General features: G+C 34.4%; 1 protein-coding gene across 1 annotated transcript; it reads left to right on the plus strand.

The window, feature by feature from the left end:
* Positions 1-15692: 15692 nt before the first annotated feature.
* LOC131076075 (G-type lectin S-receptor-like serine/threonine-protein kinase At2g19130) lies at positions 15693-18116 on the plus strand. The gene has a single exon (XM_058013102.2). The coding sequence runs from the start codon at positions 15693-15695 to the stop codon at positions 18114-18116; it is 2424 nt and encodes an 807-aa protein (XP_057869085.2).
* Positions 18117-19926: the final 1810 nt, after the last annotated feature.

The raw sequence follows: 19926 nt of genomic DNA on the forward strand, positions 1-19926 counted from the left end.
TGCTGTATTTCTATGTTTGTATTTGTCATTTTGCAGTTTATCTTTCCATAAAGAGTAAATTTATTCTTTTGAATTCGTCATTAAAGAAACATAGGTTATAACCATAGTTACCAAGAGACCCGTACCCGTACCGGAGAGGCGTCTCCAATGCCGGATATGTCTCCAGAAACTTCTTGGAAACTTCTTGACGCATAAGGTGCTTTTGGCTGCTGTCTCCTACAGTCTCCGAAGTCTCCCGACCAAAAATTGATGTCTCCTAGGAAACTTAAGGCAAAATGCAGTAAAAAGGCAAAAAAAAAGCAAACAAATAAGAAAAGCTTGCAGCAAAGCAAAGTCATAGTGAAATGACTGATAAGGAAACTATTTTGCAGGAAGACAAAAATCCATGCAACATTATAGTGATCGGATCTATTGACAGTGTAGAATTTTTGAGAGGACTGATTTCTTTTCATTGTAATAGTCTAAAGAGAAATTGTCTTTACTATTTAGCCGACAATATTGAGTTTGCCCAGCATTTTATACCTTACTTTCACTAAACAATTTAGACTGGCTATGGTATCAGCAATATAAGCAATTTTAATTTCAAATTTTGTTCAATTTTAAAGTTGATGTTAAACTTTACCACTGTTCTTGTTTTCAAAGTTCTCTGTCATGATATGTTTTGGAAATTATTAAATTATATTTAAAAAATAATGGTGTCTCCAAGTACCCCGTCTCCTATTTTTGAAAATTAGTCATATCAGTACCGGTACCAGTCTCTGGAGTCTCCAAGTAACCCCCTCTCCTGGTATAACTTATATCTTACAATGATTTGTTTCTTTATCTGTCCTTAGATTTAGCTTCACTTGTAGTCACAGATTGGCACTTTCATCTTGGCCATAAATTAACATGTCATATTTCACAACCTTGCAATATAATGACATAATTTTGAGATGATTGTCTCTCATCTCAATGGTTTCAATTTTTTTTTGAGATGGAATTATATTATTCCTAAGTTACTGGACTTGGTATTAGTTCGGGTTTGGTTTGTGGGTTTGGGCAAAAAAATTTTGAGGTTGGGTTCATCCATACAAAAATATATAAAAATTTAAAAAATCTACATATTTGCAGCTGTAATTAAGTTAAAATGCCACATATAGCACCATTTATTCTATAATAAACAAAAATCACTATAAAAATGAAAAATATTACAATGTCAATTAGTCAAACTCGAATGTCATGATATATTCATATATATTATAGTTATAAAAAAAACAATGTCAAGCATCAACAATCAGCCATCACTGATCAAACATCATCATATGGATCTTCAAAAATATCATCACCATCCATATATCTGATGATATTGGTACTGATAAATTAGAAGAATCACAATGGCACTGGCACTAGCACTAGCAAATGCATAGCCAGGTAAACCATATTATTAAACCATAACAATAGGCATACTAACTACATCATCCCCCTAAAATAAAAAGTCATCTTGTAGACGACAAAAAAAAAAAAGCGCAAGCATCAAGTAACATTAAGGATGATTTCGCAATTTGATGATGGCATTGTCGTCGAGGACTCGTAAGCAAACTTGGAAGTATAATTCTTAAACTTGAACTTAGGGAGTACTTGGCAAGTCAAATAAGTTCAGTGGAGCCCCTGCCACCAAACCTATATTAAGACTTTCAAAACCACACAAGCTTTCATGGTGCACATCATTTTGCATTCACTCACAATAAAAGAAATGAATTTGTTTGTCTTTCAAATGCATTGGAATCCACGTTTTAGGGTTTGGGGGTGGATTGAAAATGGTGAAATTCTGGTTTTCACACAAAAACGCCTCAAATTCTGTTCGGGTTCGCCTGGGTTTGTCAATGACAGACCCACAGGCTATGGGCAGGAACTCTGCCAGAACCCACAAGGGACCGGACCTGAACCTCGAACCCGGGTTGGACCAGACGGGGATCTGGGGTCTGCTAGTAGCTAACTGGTAACACAGTACTATTCTAAACAAAATCTTAATACTTGTTGCCAAATATGGATGTACTAGGTCGTTGAAGTTATCTGCATCAATGACTATCTGACTGTGTTATTCCAATCTGGTAGGAATATTTATCTTTCCTCTGTATTATTTCATTAATGATCAATGCAACGTGCGGGGCCATTATCCTGCCTCTATTTCTTTTGTGAAATCAACTGGTGGCAGAATGTCTTGCAACCAAAGTCCATTAGCATACAGTTCTCCACATGGTCATGTTTACTTAGTAAATAGTTAGGGAAGTTTTCATTAGTCTATGCTAAAGAAGATAAGATACCTTTAAGATAATAAACTAAATTCCATTTTCTATAAGAGATGTAAGAGACATAATATATCCACAGTCCATATTACTGAAAAGGAAAGAATGCTCTGGGATGCAACTGTGTAATATTTTTTTACATAAATGTTTTGGATCATACTCCATGATCTGTCATCAGGACAAAGAGAGGAAAAATAATATTTCCAGTCCATATTAGTGAGAAGACATGCTTCTGAATGTGTAAGATTTTTTTACATGAATGTTTCAGACCATAGTCCATGATCCATGGTCTTGATGATGGATGGTGGAGTATGATCCAAAACATTGATGTAAAGAATTCTTAACCAGTTGCATCCATCTTTTTTCCTTTCTTCATCCTAATGATGGATCATAAATTATGATCCAAAATATTGATATAAGAAATTCTTACACAGCTGCATGCAGAATGGTGCAGGAGCCCCTGGGTCCCTATGTTGCCTCAATGAAGGCTTTTGTTTAGTTTTCTTGTTTTAGTGTGGATTCAAGTTGTAATAAGGCCCATTGGCCATTTTGAGTCATTTCCAAGCATTTGTAATCAGTTTGTAACTCTTTGCAAGGCCTTTAGGGCCATAGGAGTCATATTTGTCTTAGAGGTCCTAGGTGGGTCAAAGTTGGTCAACGCCTCCCAATGTGTGGTAAGGGAGTGGAAATGATGTATTTGATGCATTTGTGTCTTAGTTGACATGTTTGCAAAGTTTTTGGGGATATTTGAGTCATTTGTACAAGTTGAGCAAAAAAAATGTAAAAGTTGCTGACAACTTTTCAAAGTTGTCAAGCAACATAAACATCAAAAGGTAGTTAAATGGCTAAGCAATTCAAAATATGGTTAGAGCTATTGGGTTTGAGTTTAAATAGACCCCTCAAGTGTTGAGGAGGGGTTGGTTTTTCATTGTTGTACGGAGATCTCATCAAATGAATGAATTTTGAAGACTTTTTCTCTGCAAATTCCTGCTACAGTGCTGCACTTTCCTTCATATCTTTCTTGTTTTGACGTTCTGGGAAATGAGAGTGGATTCATTGGAAAGGTCTCTAAGTCACCTTTCATTTGAGACCGATTTTGCTTGATTTCATATAGTTTTGGCCACTTTACAAGCATTATTGTGAAAACTGGTCTGAAACCCTAGTATTTGTGGTTTGAGAAAGAATAATGTATATTTAACCATTCCATCAACGGCTCGACTCAAGACTTGGTGGAATGGTAGGTGTAATAGTGCTCTAGATGGGTTTTTATCAGTTTTTGCAGAGGAGTTTGGAGGGTGATTTGAAGGCTTGAGGGCTTAACATCCCTGTGTTAAACCAGTTGGACAGGGTTGGAACAAGTATTTGGGGGTTTGTGTACCAAAACAAGTGAAGAGAACCTAAAACTTGTTGAATCCATCCATGTTAGATATGTCCTTGCATTTCATGTTGGTTTTGCGCCGCTGTTCCCAGCCCCAATAGCCGAGGAAGTCAGTAAGGTGTCCTTGATATGCCTATAGTGCCACCGGAGACCTAATTGTGCACCTAGAGGACTGTTGCAGTCAAGTTTTGGTCAGTTCGGTCCAAAATAACATCATATGGTGTTGACATATGTTGTGTGTCTTCCAAAAGGGTATCTACAAATGGTTTTAGTTTTTGCCCAAGACCAGCATTTTGAAAGCTATGGTCAAAATTCTCTCTGAGTAGGGCTACAAGGGCCTAGTCTCCTCCAAGAAGCCAATGGTGTAGAATGGCTTAAAAGGGTTTGTGTCAATGATAATTTTGGTTGGTTTGAGGGCATTTGGGTTTGTGAACACCCTCAGATTCCTGTCTGTATCCCTACTATGGACTATTGCTTTGTTGTCGCAAGTTGTCATGTTGGAAGACATAGCCTTGAGTAGAGAACATTGGGATGAGTACTCTCATGTGTAGGTTTTTGTTTGAGTTTTGAAACCAGTCTTGGTGAGTTGATACACCTCCAAACCCCTCTGCATCACAGAAGCATTCTTGTTTCTTCATTTTCCATTATATTCTTTCATTTTCATATTTTGAAGTTCTCTTTCTCTGTTTAATTTGCTACCAGATTGTATATGGTACCCATTGTCCAATTTGAAACCAGAGCTATTGGGAATGTGAGAAGGCCAAGAGGAAGGATAAGAGAAGAACAACTCATTGTTGAGACACCTATGGATAAGGTGAGGAAGGCAGCAGTAATGAGACGACCCTATTATAGACTCTAGAGACAACAAGATCACAATGAATTGAATTATTGGTATTCAGGAGCATGGAAGTAAAAGGAGAGAAGTGTCCTCAAGGCTCAAAGAGCACAAAATAGAGTTTTCCCATTCCCAACAGAGAAATTTAATCTGCAGAAAATGAAGACTTTGAGAGGATTGTTAAAGATCAAATAACAACCATAAATGCCATCGTGGTCTTTTCTGGATAAATGATTGGAAATTTGATGTTCTCTAAAAAATAGAGGATTCGATTCATCAAGTTTTTTGAGTGATACTGGTTTCCATTTTTCGGTTGGCCTTCATAACATTTTGCTGCAATTGGAACTTGTCATTCTATCTGTCTTGTTTTTTCTTTGAATTAATCTGAATTGATTAGCAGGGTAGATGGATGAAGCCAAAGTACTAAAATTGACACTCGGCCTTTATCCATTACAAGTTGTCTCTCAAATGCTAAGGCAAAAAAACATCATAGAAATGAGCTACAGCTCATATGGACCAGCTAGGCCTTGAACCCAAGACCTTCCATGTGCTGCTTGAGTGCTCTACCAATTGAGCTATTGGCCCCTCTTTGGCCATCCCATTGTTGGTCTGGGTGTGGTTTATTTCCAACACTCCTTCCTGTAAGCAACACTGCAGGTCCTTGGGGCTCCTACCTTGGCTGTGACCAATGTGAGCTACAGTTCATATGGACCAGCTAGGGTTCAAACCTAGGACCTTCCATTAGCTGCAGGAATGCTCTACCAACTGAGCTACTGGCCCCTCTTTGACCAGCCCATTGTTGATCCGGGTGGTTGGTTATTTCCAACAGGTTAGATGTCCCATCAAACACTACCATTTTGCACTTCCAAGTTTCTTTGTATAGCTTCCAGTCAGTTGAAAGGTTGGTCAAATATTTGGATGTAAGGTTTTTATTTTTGGACCCTGTCTTTTGATCTACTTTTGAAGGGATTTTTTTGGAAGGGAAGTTTAATTAAGGCTTGTCAGCATGTTGAACGGTGAACTTCAATCCTTACCTTTTGAACTGTAGATTCCATGGGATATTTTGTGTTAAGGTTTGTGCTGGTTGTCACATGTTTCGAACCCTCGGCATTTAGATTTATATTTGCGCAACATACTTCCGGTCTATGCAGATTCTTAAAGGTCCAATTTACTTGAGTTTTTTCTTTGCTAGCTAAAAACAGTGTTAAATTCTTCTCTCTAAGTTTGGTTTACGCTGGACCTTCACTTCAGACCTTATTATCTTGAAGTTTAGAATATTCTTGATGGAATGCTCTAAAAGTGATAGGCTCTTCAATGCTCTTTTAGTTTCAATAGAGCTTTTTAAGGAGGAATTTTCAAATTAACACCTGGAAAAAAACATTTGCTAATATGTCTGGGTAGCAGATCCAACTGCCTTGGAAATTTTAATTTGCATTTTCTGACTTGCCATTATTTTTCAATGATGAGTTCCAATTAGGATTTTGTGTTGCAGAAACTTGCACATATTGGTACTTTGAAATGTTTTCCTTAATTTTTAAAATGTTCGCTATAGGATCTTTTAGTTGAACTTGGAACTCAAAAGATCTTCCATATCTACATTCATTGGTCAATTGTTGGAGTTGTGAATATTTCCACAATTGTAGCATCCACCTGTTGGCCCCTTATAGCTAGGAGATTTCTTGTCCTCGTTTTCATTCCGTTCGTCCCTAAGACTAATTACCCTGCTCGAAAGACAGGAATTCTTTCCACCTATTTTAATCATACTACCACTATTTTTGTCATTTTTACAATATTTATTACTTGAAGATGTTGGAGTTTGCTGCTATTTGTTGATCTTTGTTCTTTTACTTTTTCTTCTTTGTAGCTACCAAAGACTGCAGTTTCTGCTGCTCTTTGATGACATTCTTAAACTGTGATCCGTAGAATGACCTTGAATATCTACTCCAATCTGACTTTTCGATACCATAATGAATTTCCCAATGCAGAAATATTCGTCCTTCTGTTATTGTGGCACGCCTAAAGAAATCTGGAGATCTTATAGTATTGTGTCACTAAAACATTTTCCAAGCAGATATTTTGGAACTCTTTTATCATTTGACCATTAAAATAGAGATGCAGGAGCCCTTGTTGCTTACACCATGTGACAAAATGCTTGCATGTGACGTCCTTCGGAGTCAATCAATCACATATATGCCTTGAATTTGTCCTGTTAGGTTGATGCCTCTCCTGAAAGTTTGTATGCTCTTGTCCCGTTAGGTTGATGCCTCCTGAAAGTTAGTATGCTCTCTACATTGCCTTAGTTTCTTTAAAAATTCTGAGTTTGAAGTACATGTTCATCTGAATGAACCAAGCTTGAACTCCATCTCCAAAGATTGTTCCATCATATTAGGTGGGGCAATTCACTTCAAACCCTAGCAAGTTTACTTCCAGGATGTGCTCTTATAATGTCAAGTTCTCCTCCATTAGCCGATTCTTAGCCACGGAGAGGGCCCCAACATTCAACCGTTCACTGTTTTTCTTACCTTGATACTAATGTTCCTCATTCTCTTCTTCCTGCCGAAACTGTAGCCATTGTTCAAGGGCAAGCACTCCCTCACAAGTAGGTGTCCACGGAGAAAGGAGCTAATTAGGTAGATCTGGTTATCCTCTTGCACAATTCTTTGTGCCAATGTGCTTTAGCTAGATTCATTGTTGACATTTGATTTACTTCGTACCATATAATACTTGGACATGCCTAACAATACAGGAAGTTTAAATGCTTGTCAGACCTAGCGCCTGAACATTAAACCTGGGTTATGATACCCAATAAAATAGCACCTTAGACAGAGAATTAAAATATATATCAGACCATTTTTTTCTTGATAGTCATTGGTTTATCCCATGCTAAGACAGGGATGAACCTCCAGGCGTTGCTCCATATGTTTATCGCTAACACATGATAACAACTAGCAATAACACACTTCAGTTAATCTAGTTAAATGTCATCATTTATATTATCATTGACTAATTAGTGTATTTATGAGAAAGTGAAACTAAAGTCAATTACTGTCCGTCCCTTCAAATATTTATGAAACAGGGTCCGAAATTCGAATTACTATTAATTTCTATAACTGCATACAAAAGAAGAATGCCGTCATGATATAACTGTAGAGATTAGGCGAACTTATTCACAAACAGGAGTCGTAATCAGTTGAATTCCTCATTCAGTAAAATGGCCAAACTACAAGTTCTCTTCATATCTCATATGCTGTTTATTTTTTAGCAAGCCTATCAAATATATTTACGTCATAGTTTTGAATGAAGTATCATACTAATTTGTACCCATCTCGATCAGTAAGACATTATCCAGTTACACTCCTGGGCGGACCATAATATTACATTATATAATAGCATAAAATTCGCCGCAACAGCATATTTCATGACACATACAGAAAATACATGAGGTAAAACAAAAGTGAGCCATGCAAAGGTAAACGTGGTAATCTGATCTGACAATAGGATGAGAAGAGGAAGAGCATTGTTAAGAGTATTTCACTGTATAAGCAAAACCCTACGAAACCATTGCACAGCCCACTTACTTAGGATTTGCCCTCACCTTCACGAGGGTAGCAGATATGAAGAGTCAACTAATCATGAAAGAACTGTGTCAGTGTTACAACAACCAGAATATAGTAAAAATATAGATAGAATCATGCAAACAAGACAACACAATGAAATAGGAACATGATTATATGTCATCATAGCTTGGCCAAGAATTATAAACATGCCTCTACTGATGAATATACTTGCTTAACTCTGAAATAATTAGTTGCAAGAAGTAGAACCAGTAGTACACACGAAGGTTCGGATTTCTGTCAAGTTCATCAAAGCACAACCATCGTAAGAAACAATGGTTTTTTTAGATCAATTGTAGTTGTTTAGGCAACTTAAATTTTTTATAATACTATCACAATAACATTAGTGACCTGAAAATTCATAATGCCAATGATAGGTGCAGAGGGCTAAATGAAGGCTCATTTCATCAGTGAGGATTGTAGAGTTATTTTACAGTTAGATCCCTTTGAAAATCAAAACCGCAAAGCAGTGTGTCATTATCATCCCTGATTTTGAAACCTTCTAAGCAACCAAAACAAATTTCGATATGAAGTTTTAATCCTCCACCGCAACTTACAATAGAGTACATAAATAAAGTTACAACATCATTATATGGGTTGTCATCACCATTTTCATAAGATGGAAAAACTACTTGGGACTTGAGCCTATTTACAACTGATACATATTAAGCAAAGGGAAAGGTTGAATCTAGATTTGTAGAGGAATTTTTAATCCAAGGACCCAAGTCACATTGGGAGTATCATATTTCCCCTTTCCATCACATTCCTTTACAAGACACACATCCACCAATGAATTCAATCTACAAAACTACTTGAAGGAAATCTGTAATGAATCAACTCTACATGATGAAGATCAGAACTCTTAATGATACGAAGACAAAACTAAAAGGAGAGACCCTATGTCCTTGTATGGCATCTAGGTACTTGAGTTTTATTCAATAACATCTTAGAGGTCAACCTGTGCACATTATTCTCAATAACACATTCATCAATATGGTTTGCATGCTATATGTGCTACCATTATAGATTTTATGTTGATGTCAAACAATGGAATGCTAATGAAGTTGAACTATTGATGCTGAGCAAGTAGATTTTAGGTTGATGTCAAACAATGGAATGGTAATGAAGTTGAACTATTCATCAATATGGTTTGCATGCTATATATGCTACCATTATAGATTTTAGGTTGATGCTAATGAAGTTGAACTATTGATGCTGAGCAAGTAGATTTGTTAGTGAAGATACAGTTGCTATAAAGTGGTCTTAGGCGTTGGCAAATATTACATATAGCCGTTAGTGGAGTCATATGCTATTGGCATCACTGAAATTTTGGGCGTTTCTATATTTAAGAAAACGGTTTACAGGATATTAGTTATAAGGTACTCACTTATTTCAGGTAAAGTCACTCATCTTTTTAGGAGTTGCTTTTATGCTTACTTTTAATATTGCCTTCTTTTAAAAACTTTAGTTCTAAATGTAAAATTCCATGAAGGAAATTCAATTATTTTTAGTGGGTTGTACCATAAAAATTGTTTAAGTGCTAATTATTAGAAGAAGAATATAATTCAGTTTGTAATTAGAGAAAAAATATTCAAGTAATTCATGCTTGTAATGAAATTATTTAAGAATAAAATTAATTTTTAGTATAGTTTTTAGAGCACCCCTTGTCTTATGACAATGATATTAGAGCCTTCCTTATCATCAATATTTATCAACGTAAGAGTTCATCATTATAGATGAACATTTCATCGAAGAAGTTCAATTTTAAAGTCCCTTCACCATTCAAAATCTTGATATATTGAGTGAAAACCATGGCTTTGTTTGGTTCATTGTAATGATAGGTAAAAAAGGTATAACTTCAGTTACATAGTTTAAAAATTTTGCTGCATGAATAGAGATCGAGATGCTGCACAGTCTGTACCCGTACGGATGTACGAATATTCGTACCACAAACTCAACCCTCCAAAAATGTCAAAATTTAGTTTTGGTTCGAATTTTCATGATTTGATAAGCGATCTTTGGGTTTGCAGGCCTTGTGAGTTCAATGGCAATGTCCATTTTGCCTCAAAGTGCCAAGATCTTTCAGCTACCTCCAAAAATTTCTTTGAAAGACGTGCCCTAATGAAATTGACATCAAATTTCAATTGCTCGGATTTTGACAAAACAACAATCAATCTTAGGGTTTTTTGATGTTACAAATGCGATGGTGATGCTTGTTTCACTCCAAGGTTGATAAAAAATTAGCCCACAACCAGATCCACAAAAAATAAAATTTGGGACCTTGTAATGCTTTTGAGTAATAAACACCCTCAAAACTTGAGAAGGTGCTTACGGAATCCATGCTTTGATACCATGTTGAATTTTCAAAACTCTGAAAGATCAAAAGACAAACAAGAATACATTTCAGAAATGAAAGCTACACAAATAGATGTTGTATTACTCAAAAGCAAAGAGTACAAAATTACTGCAAGTATAAGAGCTAAACTAAGCTCAACTCTAGCTAAACTAGATGCATAAAAGTTAAACTAGGTGCACAACTAAAATAAGCACTCCTAAGTGAACTTAACTAAACAAAAAAAACAAAAAAAGCATAACTAGTTGTAAAAAAATAACTAATAGCTAAATATGCTCTATATTTAATTTTAGGTTTATTGAAAATCATTTTAAGCTCTCCTCTAAGATGACTTATCAATTATGAATTGTTATTTCCATAAAAGTAGTTTGGTATATTTCAAATTGTAGAAATAAGAACAATTTTCAAGATGAATGATGGATGTTATTAATTTCTATAAATAGATCATATTTTCTCTCATTCTTTGGATAAATTAATAGTAGAGAAGAAGAGGTTCAAAATTTTATTTTACTTTATTTAAAACAATTTTTTTTAAGGGTCATGCTAATGCTAGAAATTACTTTGGGGAAAGCATGTTTAGGGTTGTGGTGGTATTTCAAAGGGTGGTAAGACTATTTATAAGGTACATGATATCTCCAAGTTTAAGGATTTAGTAATATCTTTAATTCTATTTTTGAGTGGTAGTTAATAAAGAGAATGTGTACTCCTAGAATAATTAATCAGCGCCCTACTATTTTAAGGGTAGTTGCAAATATTGAGAACCCTCTTTATTAATCAACCTGCTAATGAAAGCCCCTGGGCTACTCTCACCCTAGAATTCTATGGGGAGCCCTACTAAAATATTCAAAACATGAAGGAAAAGAGGAATGTCTATCTATTTTTATAAAGTTCCCCTATTTTTGGACATATTGTGGGCTTTGTTGTATTTTTTATTTTTCTCTACATATAACCTTGTTGTTCTTATGTACAACTAATGCTTTTTTATTTTATTTTGGTTATGACAAAGGTTAGCTAATGTTTTTTATTTTATTTTGGTTATGACAAAGGTTAGCTAATGTTTTTTATTTTATATTGGTTATGACAAAGGTTAGTTTGCAGGTTGGTGTACCCATTTATTTGGAGTGATTTGGGTTTTTCTATTTTGATCTTTTGGTTGTACTCCAATGAGATATACATGATTACATGCTTAGTATCTTTGGTGCTTTTGAAGTATATTATGCACTTATAATATAAAATATATATTTTATCTCAATAGTGAAAATACTGTAGAATAGAAATTTTTTTTGGAGATATAATCTTTTTCTAATCTAATTCTATAATGAAAACTTCAACCTATTTCTTTGTAATAAAATATCTAGATATTGCAACCATTTTTTTGAAATATAATATGCAGAGAAGGACCATGCTAGCATTCCTCATAACTAATGAAATCAATGAACTATTTTGATAATCATTACTAAAATTAAAATAAGAAAACTAAAAACTAAAAAAATGACAAACTAAAAAAGGAACTATGAAAAAACTATAACATATACAATTTTAATTCTTATATTTTAAAAAAATATATTCCTCGTTTTGAAATCATATCAACTATTCATACTTTAATTTTTTTATATATATACTCAATCTTATCATTTCCTTATTATATTTGTTTGAATATCCTCCTTCCAATAATTCTATATTCTCTTCTTATCCATTTTTTTCTGTATTCATCTAGTTTAAAAAAGTGAAACTCTCCTTTTGTAAATTCCTCTCTCCTAAACTTTCCACAACCTACTTTGAATTTAATTTTCTTTTCTTAATCACTCTTCTCATATAATTTTTTTCATCATTCACTCATTTAAACTTGAGAGAATTTAAAGGCTAATATTTTAATTTCTTTTTAAATATATTTTTTTGTTATAATCAAAATATATTTTGTTTTTTAAATTTAAAAAAATATATTATAAATTATTTTGAAAATATATTTATTTAATATTTATATTAATTTAATTAGCACTCAATTTTTTGAGAAAACTTATTTTGAATATCTATAATAAATAAAATATTGAACATATAACTATTATAAACTCTTCCACTCATTCTATACTAAAAGCTATTTTTTTTATTTCATCTTAAATTTTTTTTATTAGATTTAATTTTTTATTTCACATCTAACATAATTTAATTCTAATAAATTTTAAATAAAATATTTTTTAATTATAATTCACTAATTAGCTGATAAGATTTTATTTGTGAGAAACTCCCCATCGAAAATTTGTCTCACGCTGGTATTCTAATAAAAAGGTTTGCTCATGCCTGCATTGTTGAACAGGAACTTTGCTAAAGAAATGTCTTTGTGTTATACAATCAAGTCCACCATAGGAATTAAGACTTTTGCCACCACCTTTAGGCACCACCTACAATAAGAGAGTAAAAATGGGAAGCCTGAACAATAGTGTTCATATTTTGCACCTATGACCGCCTTAATCCTGATAAACTATTCATTTTGTTTGATTTGGATATTTGCAGTCGTGATTTCCCTAGAGCCTTCAACAAATTGGTAGAGCTCAAATGATGTCAATCCATAGATTTTTGCAAAGCTACCTAGATGGATTCCAATGGCATAATTTAGTATATTGAAGTCTCTCCCAAATTCAGTCATACTAAGGGCTGAAACATCTTCCTTTTAGACAAGGATTGAATCATACAAGACCACTAAATACCATGAGAGAGATATATCAAAGTCTATAATATGAATATGGTTGTGCCCTTTGAAAGCTTCAATTATGGCTTGATTGGCAGTGATATGAGCAAATTTATAAAAGGGGGACACTCTGTAAAAAGATACCAAGGTAGACTCTTTCATTTTCTCATCTAGGTGATTTGCAATGATTAATTTGTTCTAGAAGAAAGATGGATTGATTTTCTTATATTTGGCTAATAGGGCTTTTATAAAGTAAGCTTTTGTTATTTTTAAAAAAATTATTATTTATAGTTTTCATTCATTTTGCTTCTATTTAATACATATAAACTCTATTAAAAGGAATGCATAGCTTTAATTCATATATATTTATATTCTTAAATATCTCTTAATAGATAGAGTAATACAAAACACAACTGAATAGAGAAAAAATGGTTTTCTTTCTAACAATAACAATATTAGTTAAAATCTTATTTTCTAAACTAAAATGTAAGAATATATGACATTTTCCCATTAGAACAAAGTTAAACTTCCATATTATTACTTCTTTTCATCTTAAAAAACAAAAAATCTGCAAATACAAAGACGAGTGACATTTAAAGGTAACAAAATTAACTTCCTTTCTTCTATTCTCACAATACTATATTAAAATACATGTAAAACTTCATAAATAAAACTTATAAATGCATATTCCTTTTCTTTCATCTTAATTTTTTAAACAGAAAAAATATATTTATAACTAGCATAAATATTTCTGACCAACATAAAATTATACTTTCATTTTATTAGTTAATTCAAAATAAATCATTTGCAAGAAAATCATACATATAAGATATGTGAAGAACATATCTATATCTCAAAAATTAGTTCAAGTTTAAAAGGTTTTACCATATTTATATTAAGATGAGAATTCTCTATTTGATGTCTCTTATCAAGTAAGGGCGTATCTTCTTCATTTTATGAGGAAAACATAGGTTTGAGGACTAATCTCTATTCTTTTTTGATTGTGATCTTTCTTTATTTTATTCGTTTAATAACAATTGCAAGGGTTATAGCCACAATTTTGAAGTCTAACTTCTTTTTAACAATGGATAATGGGTAGATCCTTGATTTTAGAAGGATAATTTAAAAGAAACAAACTAAGAAAACAAAAATCAAAGATTGACCATTTATCATGGTTAAAAAGGAGTAGACTTCAAAATTGTGTATAACGGGTAGATCCTTGATTTACGTCAAAAGAGAATCACTAAATGTGTTGTTTTAGTTTTATCTTTTGCTCCATGGGTTGTGGCTATAATAAGTTAAATATAAATATTTTGTAAAGAAATTTTCAACCTTCTTAGAGATGGATTAAGGTTAGTAATATATATTAATCATTAGTATTTATTTAAAAAATATTATGAAGTTATGTTAATAATAAATTATAATTATTATGTGTGTTAAATTTGTTATATAATTTTTTTATGATTTATTTATTAGGGTTTAAGACTTGTATATTTGATTCTTTTAATAGTTTATCTATGCACGCATAAATTATAGGAATTGATTTGCTACAAGTGGGGTAATTGATAATACACAATATTATTCTTTTAATATGATATTTAGTTACAAGATATATAATTTTTTCTTTTGTTGTTTAGATGCTTAAATACAGTTTATCCAATTAATTAAATTTCACTTCTTCTTTTTTCCTTCCAACTAACACAATTATATTCTAGAGTTAGGAAATAAATAAACCATCTTAAACCTCCTCAATATTTAATATCTTTTATTTTACGCTCATAATTTTTTATTTTTTTTTCACTATCTACTACAATTAATTGTTTTGATATATTGTAAAAATATTTTGTAGATTTTATATTGTCAAATTGATTTGCATTCATTTGTATTTAGAGTATTATATTTTAAAACCAGTTTATTTACATTAAAAATAATAATTACTAATAGATACAGTTTTTTACATATTAAGCTTCTGTACCTTCCAATATATTATTTAAATACCTTCCAATATATTATTTAAAATATATTTTACTATGATATAATCATTACATCTCCTTTTGATACAAATACTAAGTTTTTTATTTAGATATTATTTTTATCTAATAAAAAATACTACATATAATTGTTTTTTTCTTTTATCAACGTCACCATTAAGCATATGGACCCAATGGCTAGTCAATGCAATTCATAGTCATCGAAGAGTACAAAAGTTACTGTAATCACATTTATGGCAACTTGTCTGGCACAAAAGACTTGACTGACCAATACTCACGTTTAGTAAAGACTTTAACCGGAGAGAACGCGTTAATAACGAAAAAACGCAGTGGGGTTTGCACTCAGTCAAATCGTTTCTCTGTCAGTTCCACAAATGTCTATACTTTCCGTGTTTTATGGAATATGTCTATACAGTACGTCGTATTCTTGACTTGGACGTTTGGAATTTTTGGCTCAAAGCAGACAAATTTCTGAATTCACTAGCGTGGGATTGACGGCACTACTTCGGCTATGTCGTCCCCTGGGTAGCCTGTTTGGCGCACTGCTTCAATGACGATTAAGTATTTGGTCCTAGCAATTACTATCAGTATTGCTCTGCGTAATTGCTGTGCTCTAACCTTGGATGGTGGAGATACACTTCTATTGGGGGATTCGCTCACTGGAAATCAGACCTTAATTTCCAAGAATGGAACGTTTGCACTGGGATTTTTCAGTTCGAGTGGGACGAAAAATTGGTATATTGGTATCTGGTATGCACCAATCTCTCAGAAGGCCATTGTTTGGGTGGCTAATAGAGAGAATCCTGTCAGAAACATGCCAGGCGTTCTGCAATTTTCGAGAGACGGCCATCTCAGATTGTTTGATAGTCGAAAAGGCCGCTCAGTTTGGTCGACTGATATGGGTCAGAAAGGATCACGAGCTGTGATTACAGACTCTGGTAATTTCATTGTGCTGGACGGCCACAACAAGTCTGCTATTGTTTGGGAGAGTTTCGCGCATCCGACAAATACATGGTTGCCTGGCATGAAGATGTGGAAAGGCATGAAGCTAACTTCCTGGAAGAGTTCTTCAAATCCTGCAAGTGGGCTTTTCTCTTTCGGAATGGACATGTCTCCAGGAGAGATGCAGACGATGATGTTCTATAACACCAGCGTTCCTTATAGATCTAGTGGAGAATGCACTGCGAATTATTTTACTAAGGTTCCCGAATTGGAAGGTCAGAAGAAATTTGAAGTGTCCTGTGTGAAGCTTTCTCCTTCAAGAATATATATTAGTTTTAGCATAAACCCGATAGACCATACCCTCACGGGGCGGCTACTGTTAGATGAGAACGGCGAATTACAACTCTACTTGTGGATGGATGATCATAGATGGAGTCTGAGGTGGTCGACATACCGAGGTCAATGCAGCGACTTCGAAATCTGCGGGGCTTATGGATTGTGCAATGCGAATGATGTGTGTAGTTGTGTCCAGGGCTTCACACCCAAGCATGACTCTCAAGGATGGTGGTCAAGTGGGTGTACCCGACGAAGGGCCCTTCAATGCTCTGTCACAGAGGGCACAACAGATGGCTTCTCCGAAGCCAAGAACCAATACTTGTCTGAAAAAGAAGCCGTCATATACAACGAACCATCACAGCGAGGCTGCCGGACTGCTTGTCTCAACAATTGCTCCTGCACAGCCTTTGCTTTCTCGAATTCTGATTCACCCGTCTGTAGATTGTGGTTTGGGGATTTATTCGGAATGCGGTTTTCATCCGAGGGCCAATCCGTCTTCATTCGGTTAGCTGCTTCTGAGTTGCGGCAGTCGACATCAGAGAGAAGGATCAAAGCCCCTGCACTTGGTATTTTAGTTTCTGCCGCTGCAGTTTTTTCTGTAGTTTCAGCTCTCCTGTTGGCTGCATTTGTTCTGTGGAAATATCGAAGACTGTGGAAGACAGACATGGAAGAGAAGGTGCCATTGTCGCTCAAAAGGTTCAGTTACAAAGAGCTGCGAATTGCAACGGACAATTTCAAGCATAAGTTGGGTAGCGGGGCATTCGGGTCCGTGTTCAAAGGAATTCTGGCAGACAACACGCTTGTGGCGATAAAGAGATTAGAGGGCTCAGTGCAAGGAGAAAAGCAATTCTATGCGGAAATAATCACCGTCGGCAGAATACAGCATGTGAATTTGGTCAGGCTGTGGGGATTCTGCGTAGAACGTTCGCGAAGGTTACTGGTGTATGCCTACATGCCAAACGGGTCACTAAACTCCTTCCTCTTCCCTGAGTCGGAAGACGCAGAAAAGGTGTTGGATTGGAAGACCCGGTTTCAAATCGCAGTGGGCACTGCACGAGGATTAGTTTATTTGCATGAGGAATGCAGGGATCGCATCATTCACTGCGATATTAAACCTGAAAACATTCTCCTGGACGGCGACTTCAGCCCGAAGATAGCTGATTTTGGGTTGGCGAAGCTGGTGGGCAGAGATTTCAGCCGTGTATTGACGACCACAAGAGGAACTCGAGGGTACTTGGCCCCCGAGTGGATCTCAGGCCTTCCTATCACTCCCAAGGTGGACGTATACAGTTTTGGTATGACGTTGCTGGAAATTATATCTGGTCGTAGAAATCTGGACTTGAAGGTTCAGAAGAGCAGATTCTACTTTCCTACGTGGGCTTCGTCTCAAATTCAGAAGGGAGACATAATAGATCTTCTGGACGCAAGAATAGCAAGTGAGGCGTATATCGAAGAAGTTAGAAGAGCGGCTGTGGTTGCTGGGCTGTGCATTCAAGACGATGAGAATGAGAGGCCGAGCATGAGTGAAGTGGTGAAGATATTAGAAGGCACGCTGGAGGCTCCTGTGCCACAAATTCCGAAGTATCTACAGGTTCTGGTAGATCAAGTCGACGACGACGACAGAGATGGCTGCAGTCAGAGTCCTATATCAAGTGCTTCCGTACCCATAAAACCAGTAGCCAGTTTTAGGTCATAATGCTATAGTGAGTAGTCTAATGTAATTTAATTATTAAATTCAGAAAACTGTCTAACCACATGCCCTTGTATAGACGTCGCCATATGTACAAAGCGATTGAGGAGTCCAAAGTAATCTTTTAACTTTGAAAAATCAGATTACTTTGGAGTCCTCAATCGCTTTTTACATATGACTTTAGTCTAAGGTCCTAGTTTCCATTTTCAAAGATGATTATTTTGGAGTCTTCAATGGCTTTGTACATATGGCTTTAGTCTAAGGTCCTAGTTTCTATTTTCAAAGTTATGATTACTTTGGAGTCTTCAATCAGTTTGTACATATGATGTTAGTTTGAGGTTCTAGTTTGTTCACAAGGGTAAGGTAATTGGTAGTAGTTATTATTACAAGTGGCTTTGGTTATATCTAGTTTTTTTGGTGTGAAGTTATTTTACTTTATAATTTCAAGTGTATTAAAATGATGTTTTGTGTTATAAGTTTGTATTATTTTCATAGCAATAACACATTAGATAGTTTAAATTGACCTCAAACCAATTCGTCATTCATAAACAAATGGCATGTGTAATTTAAGTTTGAAGTATTCTAATTTCTACTTTTAGTACATTAGGCTTCACAACTTAATTGATTTAAGTGGAAAAATAAGATAGTATTTAAATTTTTATTTACTATGAAATTAAAATTTTAATAGTTTAACACAATTGCAATTGTTTAACACTTGTCAAAGTTGTAGGTTAGATTCAAGAGTCTAGCAAAATCTAATTTATTTGCACTCACACATCCATAGAGTATTAACACATTTTAAACCTTGACCTAAAATGACAATATTCCACATCTATCTATCTACAATAGATTTCAACCTCATGGCAAAACTCTTTAAACCTCATGCCTCTAGTGAATTTGGAAGCATATGGAAACCATGGAAACAAGTAACTCATCTTCTTGAGCAAAAATGACAAGATCTTAGTCATGGGATGAGTTTTTCACCTTCTTCTATTTGGTGGAATAGAATGATTTACTTACATGAGAAACTTCTTGCTTTGATTTCTAATTTGCATAGCAAGATCTTATTAAAAAAAGACAATATGGAATTCACTTAGACATATGGGAGTTCTCATCTTTTTTTTGGAAGAGTGATTCGAAACTCAAAAATATCTTCAACTTGTCCACTTCTTTGGTCAATGGCATTCATAAGATTCATGAGCTTTTTCATCTATCTCTTCAATTAAAAAAATCTACTCCTATCTCATGCAACTTTTTTATGGATTGGAGATGGAATTCGAGCTATAATATTGAGAATTTCCTTTCAAGCTTACATATCATAAATGTCTTCCTCCAATCCAATTATAACCAAGGTTTGAAATGGAAAGTGAATTGGTCTGAGAGTCTAAGTGGTTCAGCTTGAGTCTTTTTGTTTAGAAATACAAGGTTGAAGCCAAGGCACAATTGTTAGCTTGGACGATCATCCATTATAAAATTGTTGTTGGATAACATCTCACTTTTGTCCCTTCCCACTCCTTTAAATGTCCTTTTGTCACAAGCTAGAAACCATTATTCATGATTTTTGGATGTGCAAACAAACCCAACAAATTTGGCAATTAATTTTGTCTTCTATTCTAGCTATATTGAATAGAAATTTAAAATGGAAATCAACATTTTCAGGGATGCATGGTTCTAAAAATGTGATATTAGAATCATTCTGGCAATATATCTTATTATATATTTGGTTACTTCAATGTAAGGCAATTTTCTCTAATGCTTTCCACCTATAGAAGTTATTATGCATGGTTTACTCTCTATTGTCATTTTGCAGTAGTCT

This window comes from Cryptomeria japonica, chromosome 10 (assembly GCF_030272615.1).
Source record: "Cryptomeria japonica chromosome 10, Sugi_1.0, whole genome shotgun sequence".
In the NCBI taxonomy this organism is placed as follows: domain Eukaryota; kingdom Viridiplantae; phylum Streptophyta; class Pinopsida; order Cupressales; family Cupressaceae; genus Cryptomeria; species Cryptomeria japonica.

What these genes read in the sequence shown, in the direction of transcription:
- LOC131076075 (XM_058013102.2), top strand. Translation starts at nt 15,693, where the DNA reads ATGACGATTAAGTATTTGGTCCTAGCAATTACTATCAGTATTGCTCTG.